The sequence below is a fragment of the Gambusia affinis genome, linkage group LG19 (genome assembly GCF_019740435.1).
Source record: "Gambusia affinis linkage group LG19, SWU_Gaff_1.0, whole genome shotgun sequence".
In the NCBI taxonomy this organism is placed as follows: domain Eukaryota; kingdom Metazoa; phylum Chordata; class Actinopteri; order Cyprinodontiformes; family Poeciliidae; genus Gambusia; species Gambusia affinis.
In genome coordinates, this window is record NC_057886.1 from 23,956,271 (window position 1) to 23,976,549 (window position 20,279).

A 20,279-nucleotide genomic window follows, 5' to 3' on the forward strand; every position below is an offset into this window, starting at 1 on the left:
CGAGCACGGGGGGGCGGGGCTAAATCACACACACTCTCATTGTATGGCAAGCTAAATTAACATTTAATGGCCAGACTTGAACATGAACCATCCATTGGAAAACCGAATATTTGAGATTTCCATAATCATAATAGAATTTTCGGATTTTATAACATTACTATTCCCAGCAAAATCAATAAATGTTTACATAGCTGCTGGTATTCAAACAATTATTGGGGATGTTTTACTCATTTTAAAGTACAAACCCTAAAAGAACGGCTGCAGAAGATTGAAGAAGGATTTGATTTTAATTAAGGAGATATTAGATAAGCTGATTTAAAAAATACAAATAAATGTGACTGATAAACTGACTGCTTTATTGTTTGCCAATTTTAGAAATATCATGGGCTAAAACATTTATGCTTCATTTCATTTGGAAACTTAATTTAAAAAATTTAACTCTTAAAAATGAAAATTCAAAAAATTTACTTAAGTTGTGGATATGAAAAAACATAAAAATATAATAAGGACCTGAACCTGATGAAGTCTTTTATTTTCAGTCATGCTGCTGAACGTGCAGAATCAGCTGAATTATTGTTTTTAATCTATCTTCCTCACATTTATCTCCTTTAATATTTAATAGGAACCATATATCGCACTGTGAGCGCATATATCCAGATACAATTTTTGTAACAACAGAAAATAAAAAGCTTTTTTTTTTTTTTTACTTCATTTAGCAAAACAGATTTAAGTTAGAAATTGTTTATTTTAAAACAAGTACAGAAAATACTGAAAATATCTAAGTCTCGTTCAAAAATAAATATTTACTTTATGAATCCTTATTGATTCCATATATTTGATCAAGGAAGATAATAGCAAGGTAATTAATCTGTTTCTACAGTTTTAACGGATTTCTGCACCGACATCGCCACCTGGTGGCGGACATGTTCGTTACAGCTGCATTCCTCCGGTTTCTCCTGGAAGACTGAATCTTGACAGAACAATAAACGGATCAGCTGCAGGTTGTAATTTAATCGCGATGGTTTCGGTTCAAGGCCTGGAATTCCAGGACGGTCTGGAAAATCTTGACTAAAGCTGAACCCTTGGCTTTAATCATTAATCAGTCATTTCTAATGTGGCCCTTAGCCACAATTTTTAATAAGCAAGTCATGAACAAACTTATTAAACATGGACAGAGATTTCAAAGGATCACATTCTCTAAGTACAAGTACAGACACTCTAATGAAAGTAAAGTACAGGTTGGAAAAAGTAAAAAAGTACAAGTTCTGAAAAAAAGTGCAAATAGTAAAAAGTTATATACAGTATATATTAATTTTCAAATTCTTGTTGAGATGATCTGTTAACATGATAATGTCCAGAAGAGGGCGACAGAGATCCATAGCGTGTGCGCTTTGGGAGTTTTTATGAAAATAAGTTTAGAGAAGATTTTTTTGAGATCAAATTGTTATTATGCTTTTAGATATAATGTTTTTGTTTTAAATTTACCAATGCCCAACATAAGTTTCATTTGTATTGACCATATATTTGCACAAATTGGAATTACAAAAATAAATTCACTTAAAGGAAACGCTGCAGTTTAGAGAAATCTCCCACTAGTTGTATGAAATGACTCGAATAAAAAGCTCAAACTGAGAGCTACCTGCACTGCAAAAACACAAAATCAAGCCAAGTGTTTTTGTTCAGTTTTCAGTACAGAGGTTTTAATAACTAGAAATAAAAGAACAAACTTAAAAGTAACTTTTCAGCAAAATACAGGAGCTTCTAACATGCTGACTTGTTATAAGTGAAACAATCTACTGTGGAGCCACTTTCAATATTCATGAGTAACTGACCAAAGCTCCATATCTTGTTGAAAATACAGAAGCTAACTAACTACCTTCACTAACTTAAACTACTGGACATCTTTAACTTTGTCTTATTTCAAATGTTCAAAGACAGGAGACAGAAAAAAACTCAATAAGAGTTTGTGTTTTTGTAGTAAGCCTTTAGTGCGGTTTTAATGGTTTATTGGTTGCTAGGAGAAAAATCAGCCGTCAGAATGAGGCGCCATGTTTTCTAAGAACAAACACCAAAAGGAGGCGGCTACAAATAAAAGAAGAACTGACTTCTGAGGAACCACAGACTGATAACGAAAAGTAAGACATGAGACATCACTTCACAGAGGAGACAGAGTGAAAAGGAAGAGGAGGAGGAAGAAGAGCAGGAGGAGGAAGAGGAGGAGGAGGAGAAAAGAGTTCCAGTGACTGATTTTATGAGTTAAATTATTAGCAGCTACACCTGCAGCTCTTCCTCTGAGAGAGAGAAGAGTTGTGGTGTTGAGTAATAGGGTGTGAGGCGGATGTGTGTTTCTACCTGCAGCTGCTGTGTGTGTGTGTGTGTGCGTGTGTGTGTGTGTGTGTGTGCGTGTGTGCGTGTGCGTGTGCGTGTGTGTGTGTGTGTGTGTGGGTGTGTGTGTGTGTGTGTGTGTGTGTGTGTGTGTGTCTGAGAGTGGTTTGGAGATTCAGGTCAGCCGCTCACTGCCTCACTCTTTCCTGGAAGCCGCCATGCAGCCTGTAGGATGCTGCAGCTTGCATGATGCTGCAGCCTGTAGGATGCTGCAGCCTGTAGGATGCTGCAGCCTGCAGAATGCTGCAGCTTGCATGATGCTGCAGCCTGTAGGATGCTGCAGCTTGCATGATGCTGCAGCCTGTAGGATGCTGCAGTTTGCAGCTCAGGTTCTTTCTATGACTGGAACATTTTTCTCTGATTTAAAGTTCTTGTTTAAAAAGCTGAAAATTCTTCAATTAATGCAACAAACATGCTAGAGGTCGTAAAACAAGCGTCTGACTGAAGGTTTCCAGTGGTGATAATCTGACCAACTCCAGTTTATCTGAGCGGTTCTGACAGAAATGTCTCCTCCAGTCAAACTGACACATTTCATTCAGAATCAGTAAATATTTCTGCTTCTTTCCTGTTTCTAATCGTATCCATTCATGCTAGCTTTAATTAGCTAATTGCTAAAAGGTTTTCTGGAGAGAAACTCAACTTGTTCCACTGAGTCCCATTTTATTTTCCCAACTTTCAGATTAAATTATATAGAAATAAGAGTTTGTGAGTATGAAGCATTCATTTCTTCTTTCGCTATGCTAACACATTAAAACTGTTTATCTTTATTAGTAAAACATTAATTCTTTTATCAAGTCTTTAAATCTCCTGAACATAAAATCTTCTCTTGGTTCTCAAACCTCTGGTTGGTTCTGGTTCTGGTTCTGGTTCTACTGGAGGGTTCTTCCTGTGGGAGGGAAGTTTTCCTCTCCACTGTCGCCACATGCATGTTAATTAATTACACAGTTTGAAACGACGTTTAATTTTATAGTTTTTACCTCCAAATAAAATATTTTTGTTGTAATAACTTTTTATTTTTCTATTAATCATTTAATAAGAAAAGATGATTTATTCATATTAATTTCATTAAATTATTTGTGGTCCAGGATGTAATTTCTGATTCTGTTTTTCATTTTTTGATGTGATGTGAATCTAAATGTCTCAGTTTGCTGCTCCTGAATTTCTCCAGAGTGAGACAAAATATAAAAATATAAAAAATATTATTTATGAGCTGATACTTTTAAACTAAACATTGATTCTTCTGAATGTAACTGTTGCTGATTTTTCTCCAGGCTCCTTTGGATTAGTTTTTTTATCTGAATAAATTATAAGAAATATTTTAATTCTATTCATAATTTTATAATATTTCCAGCAGCATGTTGTTGGATAATCAAACACATTTAAACTGGAATCATTGGAACCATAAACATCCTGAGAATTTTAAATATAACAGATTTAACAAACTTGTTTTTAATTTAAATGAAAATAGAGAAAACTGAGAAGCTTTTTTTGTTTGTAATTTAATAATGATGATAATCAAATGTTTGTTACGCAGAGGGAAGTTGATCAGCGCAGGACGTTTGAACTTTCATTATTTCCAGTTTCAGTTATTAGTTAGTCTGTGGTTCAGCAGCGCAGCAACAAAATGCTGCTGGTTTGGTTCTGGATCAGAGAAAACTTAAATTAAAGTTTCCAGATTAATGTTCATTTCTGACTCAACAGGAAAAAACAGCTGCAGAAACATTTAGCTCACGTCTGAAATCAAGTTAATAAAGACTTTCAACTTTTTAGCTCTTTGCAGGTAAATTTTTACTTTATTTTCCCACAAAATATGTGAACCATCCCAGTGTTATGGATAATATTACCTGTAATAACTGCGGCTCCTTTAAGGCCTGAATATGAGGATTTATTGACATCCTGAGTAATAAAAGATCTGAACAATAAAACAAGGTTCATTCAGATTATAATTATTAAAACGTTTTTATTCTAACAAAATAAAATAAATTAGAAACAATTCCTAATTTGGACTTGATGTCCGGGAGGATGTGTGAATATTAATAAAGTTGGAAAAGATGACTCAGGTGAGCAGCTGTAACTTCTGATAAACGCGGCTCTACAAAACACGCCTGCCACACTTTAAAGATCTTAAATAATAAAAGCCTCGTTAAAAAGCCTCGTTTCATTTTGCTTTTGTTTCCCGTCGAGGTTAAATTGTGAAAAACTTTTCTGTCATTTTGCTGAATCGAGTTTTGAATAAAATCCAGATATTTTATTTTTGCTTTGCAGCATTAAAGTCTTCATTCATGCAGTTTGCATTTTCTCCCGGTGCATGCTGGGATCTCTGCGTCAGCTCACTAACATCATCTCATTTTTCCGTTTCATAATTCTCCACAGCTGATTAAATAAGTAACTGCTTACCTTAACCTGCAACCTGTTGATGCAGATTTTTAACATTTTCTGCTGAACGGAAAATTAACCTCAATGCAAATATTTAACCACAAACAGTAATAAAGTGGCGGTGAGTCCAGCAGGGGGCGCTGCGCGGTCAGTCTGCAGCTCCATCTTTTCTGAATTTATATTTTCATTTCAGACGGAAGTTGATTTATTTAGCGGCTGTCTGTTCATCTCAAACACTGCGCTGCTTCATCTGCGGCTGACTCCATCTTCTCCCCGGGACACCATCATCATCATCATCATCATCATCATCATCATCATCATCATCTTCATCACCACCAGTCTTCCTCTGAACTGCGGATCTTCAGTTTTTCTCCGCCGTGGTGATGCCGCCGCGCTGCCGCCCAGCGGGGACCGTCTGCCGGGTTTAGGAGCTCCGCGGCTCTTCGGCAGCAGGAAGAGAAGAGAAAAGGTAAAAACTGCTGAAAAACTGACAACATGAGGCACAGAGAGGCTCCTTTCGCAGTCAGGTGACTCTCTTCCTCTTTCTCTGTTTCTCTCTGCCGAAGTAACGATTTGAAAGCGATTCACAGACTTTCTTTTTCTCTCCGCTACAAACTTTCTGGGTCATTAAATGTTTGAAGTGATCAGACATTATCTCGAACTAGATTTTTAAAAACTGCAGTTCAGCCAGAAAACCATAAAAAAAAACTTTCTGGACACATAAAAAGTTGAATATTTTCCTGTTTTCTGGTCGCTTTGAAAAGTGTTGAGCAGAAAATGGAGAAGAGAGAAAACGAGACAGAAACGGTTCGAGTTTATTGAACTTATTTAGTGGTTTCAGTCCGAAGCAGCTGCAGAGAGGACGGTTTCCTCTGAGGAAGTGTGAGCTCAGAAACACACACACACACACACACACACACACACACACACACACACACACACCTAACGCTCCGTTAGAAAATGAAATCAGCTTTTCTGAGTTTTTCTGTGAATGTTGCTGTAGAAAAGCAGAACTCCCGGCGGAGAGACGAACCGCTTTCAAGGTTTTCTGCAAACAGAAACGACTGAAGCTGCTGAGGCTCCTTCATCTGCAGCTCTGTGACCTTGACCCCTCAGGAAGGTCAACCCTGACCTGCTGCTGCCGCCCCACAAGCAGAGACAAACACCTGGAGCGAAGGTTTTACTTCAGTGGAGCTAAAAGTTTGACTATCTGATCATTTAAATCTACGTTTCTCCTTAGAAAAATTCATTTTATTCAGTTTTATTGTTGAGAAACTTTCTGCCTCCGTTTGTAAAGCCGGCGAAACTACAGCAGATCCATGAACAGAAAAATACTTTTAAATATATGAAACATGTTTAAATTAATTTAATTTAAGAAAACGAGAAATCAGCAGAGAAAACATGAGCTCAATAATTTATCACAACTTTTCAGTTTGAACAGTAAAGCATCAACGCTCTGTGACGTTATGAAAATGTCATTTATCATTTCATTAGGAGAATTTTTAGGAGAATTTTTATTTTCCGTTCAGCTCGTTTCAGAAACTCTGGAAGCTGATTTCAGTGAGTTAGTGAAGCTAATGCCGTTAGCGCAGCGTTAGCTTCCTAATAGATGTGCTGCTACTAGTTTACGGGGTTAATCGGCGTGTCGGTTTAGTTTCTTTACTCTGAGTGTGTTTGCAGCTCAGTTCATCAGCCCTTTCAGCCAGCTGAGCAGGAGTGTGCAGCAGGGGGTCTTTTGTGGGCTCTAGTGTCCCTTATATGACAGTAGGCTGACAGGAAGACATGCGGCAAACGTTGGCCGGGAATTGAACCCGCGGCGTCGAGGACTGAAGGCCTCAGTATCCACTGCGCCTCCACAGCGCGGCCCAAAACTGACTGCTCCTATCAGCAAAATATGAAATTGAAATGTTTTTTTTGATATTTACTTTGATTAGGCCACGTTGGCCTCCTTCTTCTGGATGGATCCAGCAGGTTAAATATGCAGAATGGAGAAAACGTTAAAAACTGACCAGGTGTTAAATTCATTGTTTTATTTTTGTTAAAGCTGATATTTAATATTCATCCTGCAGATAAAAACCTCTGACAGTTTGATGAGAACAGTTGAACTTATCGGTGATTTTTCTGCTTGGATTCCAGTGATGAATTCATCATTTACTGATCAAAATGTTCAGCTCTGATAAAATATGAAATATATGAAACTGATCAGAGCAGCTCTAAAACTGACATCATCCCTTCGGTTCCGCTGGATTTTAAACTCTCTAAAATGATCCATCACATTTTTTAGAAACATTTTGACTTTGACTTTCTAAAGTCATTCTGTCAGCAGAGCTGCAGTGAAACTTCATGCATTGCTGCAGCGCTGCAAGCAACACCTGCTGGTTCTGAAACTGCCAGATCATCCCTGAACTCAGTTCGTTTTCACACTCAGGCGGAAAATTCAAGAGTTCTGAGAACAAATGAAGGTCCAGTTATTAATAATACTTTAAATATTAGTTATAACATATTAACTAATATTTAGGCCTTGGTCTTCCTCCAAAAAGCATTAGACTGAAAGTTGTGGGTTCAGTTCCAGCTTCCTCCTTGTAAATGACGACGTGCCACTGGGCAAGGCACTGAACCTCAGGCCGCCGCCGAACGGAGCGCATGAGTGAAAAACTGTTTATAATAATATCATTTATTTATCATTTATCATTTTATTAAAACAGAAAAAAAGATCAAAGCTGTAAACGGTTCGTGTTGCTGAAACGTCTCAACGCTGAAACAGCGACTCGCCGTTCCTCCGAGGTCGAAACTGTTTCTGCCTGAAAAGCCAATAAGTTATAATTATTGTCACCAATAAGTTATAATTATTGTCACCAATAAGTTATAATTAATGTCATCAATAAATTATAATTATTGTCACCAATAAGTTATAATTATTGTCACCAATAAGTTATAATTATTGTCACCAATAAGTTATAATTATTGTCACCAATAAGTTATAATTATTGTCACCAATAAGTTATAATTATTGTCACCAATAAGTTATAATTAATGTCATCAATAAATTATAATTATTGTCACCAATAAGTTATAATTATTGTCATCAATAAGTTATAATTATTGTCACCAATAAGTTATAATTAATGTCATCAATAAATTATAATTATTGTCATCAATAAGTTATAATTATTGTCACCAATAAGTTATAATTATTGTCACCAATAAGTTATAATTATTGTCATCAATAAATTATAATTATTGTCATCAATAAGTTCAGGAAACACGTCGTTCTGCTGAGTCGCCTTAATGAACCTGAACCTTCATAAAGATCAGATAAAATCTAAAAACTTATTTAAAAATGATCCAGAAGAGACTCATTAATGTGAAAAGGCATTGACGGTGATTGACAGCGCATAGCCCCGCCTCCTGGCTCTGATTGGCTGTTTCTGACCGCCTGGTTCTGCAGCTGGCAGTTGGACCACAGGGAGAATCTGTTTTTATTTTACTGATTATTTGTCTCATATTTTACTGTCTGAACATGGAGACAGTTTTAATAAATATGTAAAATTTTTATAAAAGTTACGTGCTGCAGCTTTAATGTTTGTTCTGTGGCCTGCTGGTAAAATTATGAATTTGGAATAATATCCGTAATGATTTCTGAAGCAGGATGTTTGTCCCTCGTTAAAAACAGATTGATTCTTTCTGAGAATGTCTCAGAAATTATTTCATTTCTTTTCAGTCCAACATTTAAGAAATGTAAACGGCATCATGGAGGAGCTTCTTAAAGAGACAGAGACCAAATTTCAAGGCATCAAATTGTAAATTCCTATTTTTTTTAAAGTGATGTTTGAATTTTGAGTTTTTTCATAAAAACTGAAGGTAAAATAGTTACTGAAGTTGTGCCTGGAAAACAGGCAGGACCATCAAACTGGGACTGTCATTTAATCAATTAATGACATGGATTTCATCCCATTCTCTGTTTTTATTTACCAGTGACGGGAGCTGGAACCTTTGTCTTGTGTTCCCAGTACGGCTGTAAATCTGACGCACAGCTACATTCGCTAACAGCAGCGAGAACGAAGCCGTTTCTCTCTGGTCCGTTAGGAGTGCGTTTCTGTTTCTAATCGATCTGATTGGACGCTGGAAACCATTGTTCCTGTGTTCAGGTTGTGCTACGAAGAGTTAGCCTAGCAGGGAAGCTATGCTAGCCTAAAATAGCATCTCAATGCTAACATGTAGCAGCTAATGCTAATGTCAGCATTTCTAAAGAATCTCCACGAATGATTTCCTGAAACTCTTTGCTCCAATCTGATGGTTGAAGATCAGATTAAAACTATAAATATCTATTTTTTTATTAAACTCTCATGTCTGTTTATTCAATAGTTTGTCAAAAAAGTTTTCTGATTTGAAATATTGCCTTTTTTGACCATTAAAATGTGATTACGTAAAAACAAACGTTATATTTTATGTTCACTTTATTTTCATGTTTTTTCATCCTGAACATTTTTCTGCCAGAGTGAAAAGGATTTTATTTTGAAAGGATTGTTTTCAAAGATCCAAGGAGTTTCATGTTTTCATATTTTTTTATAAACATCCTGTTTATGACAAACCCAAAACACTAATATTCTGATATAATTGTTAGATTGTGTTCAAAGCTTCGTTTGGCCGTTCTGGCAGCTTCTCTCCACACAGAAACACGATTTGTTAAAAAATAGAAACAGGTTTAGAGGAAAACATGTTTTATTGCGGCGAATGACTGTAAATCATTTATTTGAGTCGCTGTAAAAATACAGAAGAGTCATTGTCTCCTAAACCGCAGCTTAAATGTAATCAGTAAAAAACAGAAATCCATTGAGTTGTTTCAGGAAGCTGCGATCTGTTTTATATTAGAAAGGAACTGCAAAAAAACTGAATCTGACCGTAAAGATGATCTGTTTCTGTCATATGTGGATTATTTTTATAACTTCATCTTTAAAAGTAATCTTCACAAATAAACCCAGGAGGATTCTGGACCTGAAAACTTTGTTTAGGTCTGATTTTCTTTTTAGAACTCAAACATTGTTAAAAATGCCTTTTTTAGAGATCAGATTTTATCAAAGTAAAGTGTAAAGTAGACGATGTTGACATGAACTCGTTATGAACTCGTTATGAAATGAATTCAGGAGTTCATTTCACTCCACAGTTTCATGTTGTAAATGTCAGGCATTGAAGGATTTAATATTTCTGACACAAGTTTATTCAAATTTCCATTTTGTTCATCATTTCGTTTATTTTGCATTTGAGAACTTCACCTTATTTGTGTAAAAATCAGATTTTCTGTTAAACAAACTGAAACAAACAAAAAGATCAGAATTTTTTCATCCATGGAGTTTTTCAGCTCATAGTGATTAAAACCGAGGGCTCAGCAAACATGAGGAGGTTCTGCACAGCACCGCCTGGATTTCTGCTGCGCCTCTTTAACCTACTTTGTGTGACACACACACACACACACACACACACCTTTTAACCACCTTGCGCTGAGGAAGTCGGAGCTGCAGGTTTGGGTTTTCCGTTTGCATTTCTGAATCCATCGTCTTAAAACTGTTTGGCTCGTTTTGGATCAGCAACATGATTTGCAATTCAAACCAGATTATTTTAATTCTGCATGAATCCAGAGTCGCTTTGCATGTTCATATTTACAGATCCACAGCTGAACTCGCCATCCTTCACCGTTACAACCTGGAACGGTTGCTGTTGTTGGGGCGATTTGGTTTGATGGCCTAAAGGAGCAAAAACATGAATGATTCAAACTCCAAAACTCACAAATACAAAAAAACAACAAAATGCTTCAATCAGAGAAAAAAGAAGCAAAAACCAACAATAAACCAAACAAATGCAATCCCCAGACTATCTGGGAAAGTGTCAATTTTCAAACAAGCAGTTTTTAGAATATTACAGACATTAACATATGTAATGTTGCCGACTCCAGACTCCCCCTGGTGGCCTGGAGGAATTCTGCTTCAGCTGTGTCTTCGCTTTGCTCCCATTTTCTCTGGTTGTAACATTTTTATTTTAGGTTTTGAAAAAAAAAGTTTTCTCTTCATTTCTATGCTATTTGTGTCTTGGAGTTTGCATTTTCGGTGTATTTGCAAATTTCAGATAATTTTTGAATATTGAGGCCATGTTTTAGTTTCCCCGGGGTTTCCGGAGCTGCTGTTCCAGCCCGTCTCCTGACCCAGTGCATGCTGGGAAACGCCAGGAGAAAAGTTTCACCAGGATTTTTCTGCTTCACAGAATATCTTAAAGTAAATTTTCTGACCGTCACAAACTGTTCACATTTATCTGATTTACATTCTGGTTTCCTCGCAGCTCAGACCACAGACAGTATTTCTGTAAGAATCGTAGTTTTAGTTCAGTTTCAGGAAAACGAGCCGAGCGTCAGATTTAGATATTTTTAGAGCTGAGAAGAGTTCGCCTGCAAAGCTGCAGCCAAAGCAGGAACCACTTTTTAGTTTTTATGATAAACTCACCACATCCGTCGCTGCGCCGCCTCAGACTGAGACGCGTTCAAGAGTGTGGGAAAACCCAGCGCCAGAAAGACGCAGCAGCAGTGATGGGAATCAGCTGCTCAAATACAAACTGATGAAGGTTTTACCCCAGAAGGTTTTACCCCAGAAGGTTTTACCCCTCAAGGTTTTACCCCAGAAGGTTTTACCCCAGAAGGTTTTGCCCGATGTTCTCTAGCGTCTTTATTCATCTCATTTGATTTAATCTTTCGTTTCCTGTTTTCTCGACCAAATAAGGAGCAGCTGCCAGGAAGTTGAACATTATGAGGAAGTTATTATTACCAATTTCTCCACAAACCTTAATTGAGTTTTTATATGTTTCATGTTTTCAACCCCATTTAATCTGATTCCCAAAATAAAGCAAAGTGCAGCAGCTGTTCAGAAATGGAAAAAGAAACTTTCCACAGTAATATTAGTTAACATTTCAGAGTTAACAGCAGCTGTTTTTCTGAGCAGGAATCGGGTTCTTCTTCTCTTAACTCTGATCTTTAATGTCGTATTTTCTTTTTTTTAAACTTCAGTGTTTCATATTTTCAGATTCTGTTTCCTTTCAGAATAAATTTCTGCATAAATTCAACAAAACAATCCTTTTTTTTCAAAAATATTTTTTTAGTTTTCTGCTATATAGACATACAAGAAAAGAACATGAAAAAACAAAACAAAAATTAAATAATTAACACAATGCCGTCCCTCCCCCACCCCAAAAATATAAAAATAAAATAATAATAACAATAATAATAATAATAATAATCCCAGGGCTCACTATCTACACAAAAAGAAAGGAAAGATTAAGTTTACATGTCACATTGTTCAATAAAATATAGGAAGGGGAACCAAATATCATAAAAGTCTTCAAGTTTTCCTTTTGTTATGTAAGTCAGTTTTTCAATTGCCGGGTTTTGATCCAATCTTTTATCTTTGGTCTTTCTGGGTTCCTCCATTTCAGAGCAGCACTGAGACGGTTTTAGGCCAAATAAAATTAAACAAATTCACATGAAATGTCACAGAAAGATAGTTCTGAGTGCAGAAAAAGACATTAATGACAATTAAAGCACACTGCAGCAAATTTTTGTTTTGTTCATGTTTATATTTTATCTTCTTTTGCTTTGGTCTGCAGATACTTTATTACATTTCCTTTTTTTAGTTCTTTATATTGCTGAAAGTTTATTTATGAAGCTATGAAGTGATTTCCAGAGCTGCGCGTCCCGATAAACGTCCTGCTGCCCAGAAGCAGAGCCGTAACTCCTCCTCTTCCTCCCAGCAGACAATCTTCATCCTCATCTTTCCGACCTTCGTCCGACTTTTTGGAGCAGAAACATGGAGGCCAGAGGGAAGTACGACTTCACCGCCACGGCGGACGACGAGCTCAGCTTCAGGAAGAACGACATCCTGAAGGTGAGGCCTGCGTGCGGCGCACCGCCTGCCTGACCCTCCCCCACCTGTTTCTGATGAGTACTGCCTGCCTGACCCTCCCCCACCTGTTTCTGGTCAGATCATAAACCTGGAGGACGATTGGTGCAAGGCTGAGATGAACGGACAGGAAGGATTCATCCCCAAAAACTACATCGACCTGCAGACTCCAGAGTAAGGCCCGCAGCACCATGAGGCTGCCGCCGTGTAGCCACCTGAATCTGTTGGGGGTTGAAAACTTTTTGCTTTCCAGCTGGTTCAAGGAAGACGCCAGCCGCAGCCAGGCGGAGGAGCTGCTGAGGCACAAAACGGTCGGAGACTTCGTGATCCGAGGATGTCAGAGTTCGCCGGGAGACTTCTCCATCTCCGTCAAGTAGGTGGAGCCAAACGCAAAGTATTCACACCCTGATATTAAGTATTCACACCCTGATATTAAGTATTCACACCCTGATATTAAGTAGTAGTTTCAGTTTTTTTATCAAACTTTACTGATTGTTAGTTTTAATTCTCGTTTTTCTCTGGTATTTTTATAAACACACAAACTTTAATTTTATTGTTGATTTTCTGGTCAGTTTTCATCCAGTTTTACATTTTTTTCTGTATTTTTTATGTTTATTTTTGACACAAACGGCTCCTGCTGCTGTAACGGTTTAAATCTGTTGCATTCATTACCAGAAAAATGTTTTTATTTAATAAGCCACTTAAATCAGATCTGATCCTCCAAACTTTAAGGTTTTTCTTCTCGAAACAAAATTTAAAACTTTGGATTAAAATGAATTATCCCTGAAAATCTCTGATCTGATTTATTTTTATTATATCCAGATTATATAATCTAAACATCCTGGCCTTGATTTTAATTAACATGTTATGTTAATATGTTTTCATATTCTGGTATTTAAAGTAATGAGTGAAAAGTTTGGAGAATTATTTAGGATTTTAACGTTTGTTGAATGATGGATGTTGAAGTTTTGAAGTTTCTAAATGACAGAAAAATCATTAAAAATGTTGAAACTTAAAACATGAAACTAAACTCAACAAAGAAAAGCAACAAATTTTCATTTAAACAGATTTAAAATTTTAACTTAAAAGGAAAAAAATCCAGACTTGGACAAAAATAAAACCTGAAAATATTCACAGCTGCTGTGAAGTTATTATATTTCCAGAATGCAGAGATGATCATGAATAAAAGTATTTAAATAATTATCCAAAAACTGTGGAGAGGTTTCAACTCCTAAAGCTAATTTAAGATGTTATTTTAGTAGAAAATGTTGAGATTTACCAGCAGAAGTATTTATGTTTCCATGTGACCATTTATGGTCGGAACGATAAACAGAAACTGCAGCTGGACGGAAATCCAGATGTTTACCGACTCAACGGATTTCAGTTCATCTGATCAAATAAAAGCTGAATCAGTTCAACTCAGAGTTCATTCAGTTCTTTAAAGATGAACTTTAAAATGTTTATCTTCAGAGGTTTTTTTCATGTCAAAATGTCTGAAACATCCAGATTTAAATGTCAGCAGTTTTTCTAAAGGTATGAAACAAAAGTAAAACATTTAAGTAACTAATCAAATTATGTAAAATTACATAATCAGTTGGACCAAAATATAAAGTTAAGTGGACATTTTGGTATTTTGAAAACCAAAATGAAAATAATTCATATAAGTAACAAAAAATAACAAAGTCAGGCAACATAAAATGCTGTCAGTAAAAAGCTGCAGCTTTTCGTCTGGTGACTTTCTGTGTTTTTCCTTCAGTGGGAAGAAAATCTAGAAATTTTACTACAGGAGAGAAATGATAAAATATAAAACAGTGAAAAGTGCAGCATAATAAACATGTTTCCAAAAACATTACTTAAATAAATGTAACTAGTTACTACCAAACTGCATTTAATGTCGATTTTATGAAAAGGTAAAAATATTTGGATGGAAACTACAAAAATTACTGCAGATAAAATGTGAAAAGTTTTTTCCCATCTTCTATTTTCCATCCAGATTTAAAAATGAGTAAAATAACATTTCTTATAAAACCCTAAAACCATTTATTTCTGTGGATCGTTATTTTTTCTTTTAGTTGAAGCTGCAGTTCTGCAGGCTGACCAGCAGGGGGCAGTGCAGCTGATCCTCCGGAATAAACTGGGATTCTTCTTCTGCAGCTTTTCGTTTCTGCACCAAAACAAACCAGGCGAAGATCTACAGCATCTAGATTCAGTTCACCGACACAATCTGATTTTCTATGTTAAAAGTTTCTGGACGCAAAAATCTGATCTGTAGATGAAAACATCGTTAATTTCAAAAACACGTTTAATCTGCAGCAATGAGACGATTTCACGTTGAATTATGATTTTAGGAAAACATTCACTGCAAAAGCACAAAATATTGTCAAGTATTTTTATTTAGCTTCCAGTGCAAATATCTCAGTAAAGTTGAAATCAGACAAAACGAAGTGAAGGGGAACTTTTACCAAAACTTTCATCAATATTAAGAAATTATTGACTTTAAATAATCTCCCATATCTTGTTGAAAAATTACCTCCTTTAGTTTTGTCTTTTTCCAAGTTTACTGAGATATTTACGCTTTAACTAGAGAAAATATTTTGCAGCGTTGACGTTTAGTTAATGAGATTTTTGTTAAAAAATAAAAATAATGTGAGTCTGAGTGAAAAGAGAGTTTTAACTGATGTGTTTAAAAATTGAAACTGTTGTTTATGGATCTGATCCTGAGCTTCAGACCTAAAGTTTCTAAACGTTGATAAATGTTCTGCTTCAGACACGAGAACGACGTTCAGCACTTCAAGGTGATGCGGGACAACAAGGGCCAGTACTTCCTGTGGTCCGAGAAGTTCACGTCTCTCAACAAGCTGGTGGAGTTTTATAAAACCACGTCCATCTCCAAAACCAGACAGATCTGCCTCCAAGATGGCTGCCAGGAGGGCAGGAGCCCCCCGGCCCCCCAGGTAGACACACACCTGGACACGCCCCCTTTACTTTAACAGGCCGTTTCTCAATATGGCGACACTCAAACATCGCCTCTTTTTATGTTAATGCTACCGAATGAAGCTAAATGAAGTTATTATTAGGATCTGAGAGGAACTTCCTGGTTTTATATGTTGGTGTAAAAATTCTTGATGATTTTAATAAGTTTCTGCTAAAATTGTTGAGTTGAAATCACAAATATTTTAGTGAATATTATTCATTAATAATCAGGAATAATTTGAGGTGTTTATTTTTTAATTCATGGAAGAAAACACCAACATAAACATTCACTCATAATATTCATTTTAATTTTTAATAAATTAAAATATCTCTAAACTGCTGATTTATTTTATGAAGTCAGACATTATTTAGATTAATTACTACAAAGAAAGTTTTAAAGATTTTATTTCTATTAATTATGATGATTTTCTGTCAACAGCAAGATTTAAATATTTGATGTAATATTAAAATTATAATATTACATCAAAGCAATAAAAATATTAAAATACATGAATTTGAGCTTAATAAAAAGGATTAAAAATCATTTTAATGTAATCATTTAATTTTAAACGTGTCAATGTTTAACCCATCAACAGAAACATAACGTCTCTTTTTTTTACTTTAAATCCCAGTTTATAATTTGTTGCTTTATTCAGATCAATAATTTTCTGTGAAACATTTTAGTTTTTTTCAGGATGCATGAAAACATTTCTTGCGTTTCTGATAAATAAGGAAATGGTTTTTTGATCAGCTCTTCCTGGAATCACGTCATCGATTCTTTTAATCTTATGATAATTTCATCCTTTTATTAGTAATTTGTTTAATTTAATTTAATTAAAAGAACCGCCTGGTTTTTTTCAGTGCAGCGAAACTAAAAAAAAATGTGCAATAAATGTTTTATATGTAGTTTTTACAGATCTCACATAAATCACTTCTAGTTGCATATTTAGTCCCTTTCTCCTCTCAGCTTAAATTTAAATTTATTCTGTTTATTTTCTCAAACACAAAATAAAATGTTGTAATTTTAGTTTTTAAACTGCAAACTTCTTAATGTTGTTTTCGTGCTGCAGATTAAAAAACGAACAGATCTAATAACAGTTTGTTAATAAATGAATAAATCTGTTAATAACTTGTTTCTCCATCTTGGCGTAAAAACTTTTCTCTGAATCTGCTGCAGTTTTGATCGTTTTCTGTGAAATCTGACTGATCGGATCAGAACCGCCATCATTTCATCTGCACTTCTGAGAATCATCGTTCAGAAAAATGAAGTTTAACTTTATTTGCAGCTGTAACTGTCGTTGAGCCGAAAGCTTGAGAAAGTTTTGGATTTGTGAGCGCCTGAGTAGCCGAGGTTGTGTTTTCATTTTGCTGCTTCCTTCCTGCAGGTGAAGAGAGGAAGTTTGCCTGAGCATCGAAACTCTGCTGCAGCCGTTGCCGCGGCGCCGCGCCGCGCCTCCGACCAGCCGTTCAGCCAGCTGGTAACAAACTCAGCTGTTCATTACAGAACCACTTGGTTTTATCATTTTGTTTCAGTGTTTATTGCAGCACAGCGTCCAGACTGAAGGGTCTGCTGGAGATCAAAGGCTTCATAAATGTTACAATATATTAAAACTTCAGATTTAATTTTAAATTCATATCCTGACTGAATCTGGTCAATTCAGTCAGAATCTTTGATTAAAACGAGGCTGAAACGATTCGTCAGATTAATCGTTTGTTGAAAAGATCAAATTGTTAACTGGAGTTTACAAACCCAAAACACGACGTAGAGTCTTAGTTTCTCCAAACTGCTCGACATTAATCTGTTAGTTTGTGTTTCTGTTTCAGGCTAAACGTTCCGGCTTCGAGGAGCGAGCGCACACCATCGGACACACGGGCCGCAGCAGCCCCATCAGCGCCGCCTGCCAGCCTCGCCGCACCTCCGAGACCATGCCGCTGCCCACGGTTAGCGCCGCTACTTCTAGCTACTAGCTGTTAGCATGTCACACAGAACGCTGGCTCCCCACCCAGGGCGGCAGAAATCACTTGATGAGGGTCGTTCTGTCTATAGTCACCAAACCATTTTCAGCTGACATGATTTTATCATTAATACCTGGAGTGGAGATTTGAGAAAACTCTGTATTTGTCTTTGGGTGAGAAAAAGAAAACGCAGAAACTCAAGAGACGGCAACAAATAACACACCAACACACCCGCACGATTCCCAGTCAGTTTACTAACTGTTTATTTTAATGTGCAACACAAATCAAGTCCTGTTTGTCTTGATACAATCTGATTAGCTCTATGCTGCCCCCTGTTGGTTTGGCATGTTGAAAACATTGTTCAGAGGCGTATTGGTGCCGCTTCAGATGAGCCTTTTGCAATTAATCAATTAATCAATTAATCAGAATCACTTTACATCTGACAGACCAAGTGACAGGTGGATGAAAAACTGATCCCGTCTTTTCAACAATTATTGTGATATTTTTAAACAATGTGGCAGAGATCTGTGTGTGTGTGTGTGTGTGTGTGTGTGTGTGTGGGTGTGTGTGAGACCTCAGAGCATCAACTTAGTTTTAGTTTATTTTTACTGGGTTGTGGGTTCACAGTGGTGCAGTTGGTAGAGCGGCTGCCTTGCAGCAAGAAGGTCCTGGGTTCGATTCCCGGCCGGGGTCTTTCTGCATGGAGTTTGCATGTTGGATGGATGATGGATGGATGATGGATGATGGATGGATGGATGATGGATGATGGATGGATGATGGATGGATGATGGATGGATGATGGATGATGGATGATGGATGGATGATGGATGGATGATGGATGGATGATGGATGGATGATGGATGGATGATGGATGGATGATGGATGATGGATGATGGATGATGGATGATGGATGGATGATGGATGATGGATGATGGATGTATGATGGATGATGGATGATGGATGATGGATGATGGATGGATGATGGATGGATGATGGATGAATGATGGATGGATGATGATGGATGGATGATGGATGATGATGGATGATGGATGGATGATGGATGGATGATGGATGATGGATGATGGGTTTATTGGGTTGTTTGAAGCCTAACTTGATGTTTGTTCCTGATAAAGTTAAACTTTGAATTTCCTGTTGATTCATGGAAGTGTATCGTTAAGTTAGCTCGTCGTTCTGCAGCTGCATCGTAACAAATGTCTGTCCTCCTTCCTGCAGAGGGCCGGCGGCGTCCAGGTGAAGGCGCTGTACGACTTCACGGCGGAGGAAGACGACGAGCTGGGGTTCTGTGCCGGTGACATCATCGAGGTTTTGGATCGCTCGGACCAGGCGTGGTGGAGAGGACGGCTGCGGGGCCAGAGCGGCTTGTTTCCTGCCAACCACACAACTCTGATATGAGGAGCCGAAGCGCCCCCTGCAGGCCAGGCTGCGGCGGCTGAGTTTCTAAACACTTCTCCACCGGCGAGGCTACTGCAGGTTGAACATTTCCTTCTGGCCTGCAGGAAGTGTCTAAACAGGAAGTGCTGCAGAAGCCATGTTTTTTACCGTATGTATTATAACGCAGCTGCAGGTATTTATTGATGGATGCTTGTTGGCCGGATCAGTCAACTCTTTCTGCTCACGTTTCATTTGATCATCAAATTCACTGATGAGAAACTTTGTTACTTTTCATCTCCTGATGTTTCCTTCTGAACTTGTTTTACCGTTTATTATTCTTCTGCCTCATTGAGCTGCATAAATATAGCACAAACTGAATAAGGTAAAAATAAGGTTTTCAAAATAAAAGCTGCACAGATTAATAGTTTTGTTCCTGTTTCACGTTTACATTTTCCACATTTCAGTAAAGAAATACAGAAAAAACATTTTGCTGCTTCATGACTTCATGTTCTCAGTTTTTCTTCATAAATATTTTTTTTTTGCTGAATTATTTACGCTGTGATAAATGTATGAATAAAAACGGCTCATTTCACCTGCAGTGGATTCATTTATAGCTACTCTATTAATAAAACATTTTGTCCTTATTCCACTTTTGTGGTTTGTTTCTATGACTGTCATATATTTAATTAGATTTTATTTATAACACAACTCAAATTAAAAAAGAGAAACTAAATATTATCAGCCACTGCAGACAGTGATGCTCTGATCTCCAGTAGCAGTCAGTCTTGCAATTAATCTGTAGAGGCCTCTGACTGAAGACGGTTAGCTAGGTCCGCTAATCGTCCTCCTTTGTTTTTGCTGCTCTTCTTCAAATCTGATTGGTTAGAAAGAAAAGGAAGTGATGGTTTCAACTTCCTCCTTCTATCTCCAACTTCTAGCATCATAAAGCCTCCTGTCCCACTCCTCTGGGATTTCAGGTCAAAGGTCAGGTTTTATTTTGAGATACTAATCAGCTGCTCCCACCGAAATAAAATTCAAAATAATAACAATAAAAATGGATTAAATATCTGAAAAAAGTAATTCTTCAACCAGAGGAAACTCAATCAAAGTATCGAACAAAAACAAATCAAAACTAAAAGTATTTTCCTTCCTTCTCTTTTCATCTGATTTTAAATTATAAAGAAATTTCAAAATCAAGTTTTAAATGATTTCCGTCAGTAAAAGTTCAACCTCAGTTATTTTAAGAGTCATTTGGATTTA

At 36.8% G+C, this 20,279-nt stretch overlaps 1 protein-coding gene across 2 annotated transcripts; it reads left to right on the forward strand.

Annotated features, from left to right (window-relative positions):
- The first annotated feature begins 4,895 nt into the window (after window positions 1–4,895).
- Window positions 4,896–19,663, forward strand: grap2a (GRB2 related adaptor protein 2a). Of its 2 annotated transcripts, none has more exons than XM_044100329.1 (8): window positions 4,896–5,230; window positions 12,550–12,683; window positions 12,781–12,872; window positions 12,952–13,071; window positions 15,466–15,652; window positions 17,057–17,149; window positions 17,496–17,612; window positions 18,861–19,663. In XM_044100329.1, the coding sequence occupies exons 2-8, from the start codon at window positions 12,606–12,608 to the stop codon at window positions 19,038–19,040; spliced, it is 867 nt and encodes a 288-aa protein (XP_043956264.1). In that variant the 5' UTR covers window positions 4,896–5,230; window positions 12,550–12,605; the 3' UTR covers window positions 19,041–19,663. The 2 variants fall into 2 exon arrangements, with proteins under 2 accessions (XP_043956264.1, XP_043956263.1); XM_044100328.1 differs by having other exon boundaries at window positions 4,898–5,230; window positions 12,553–12,683.
- The last annotated feature ends 616 nt before the right edge of the window (window positions 19,664–20,279 follow it).

Coding starts and splice junctions, on each gene's coding strand:
- grap2a (XM_044100329.1), top strand. CDS start 12,606: ATGGAGGCCAGAGGGAAGTACGACTTCACCGCCACGGCGGACGACGAG. Junction 15,653..17,056: donor GGAGCCCCCCGGCCCCCCAG/GTAGACACACAC, acceptor TCCTTCCTGCAG/GTGAAGAGAGGAAGTTTGCC. Junction 17,613..18,860: donor AGACCATGCCGCTGCCCACG/GTTAGCGCCGCT, acceptor TCCTTCCTGCAG/AGGGCCGGCGGCGTCCAGGT.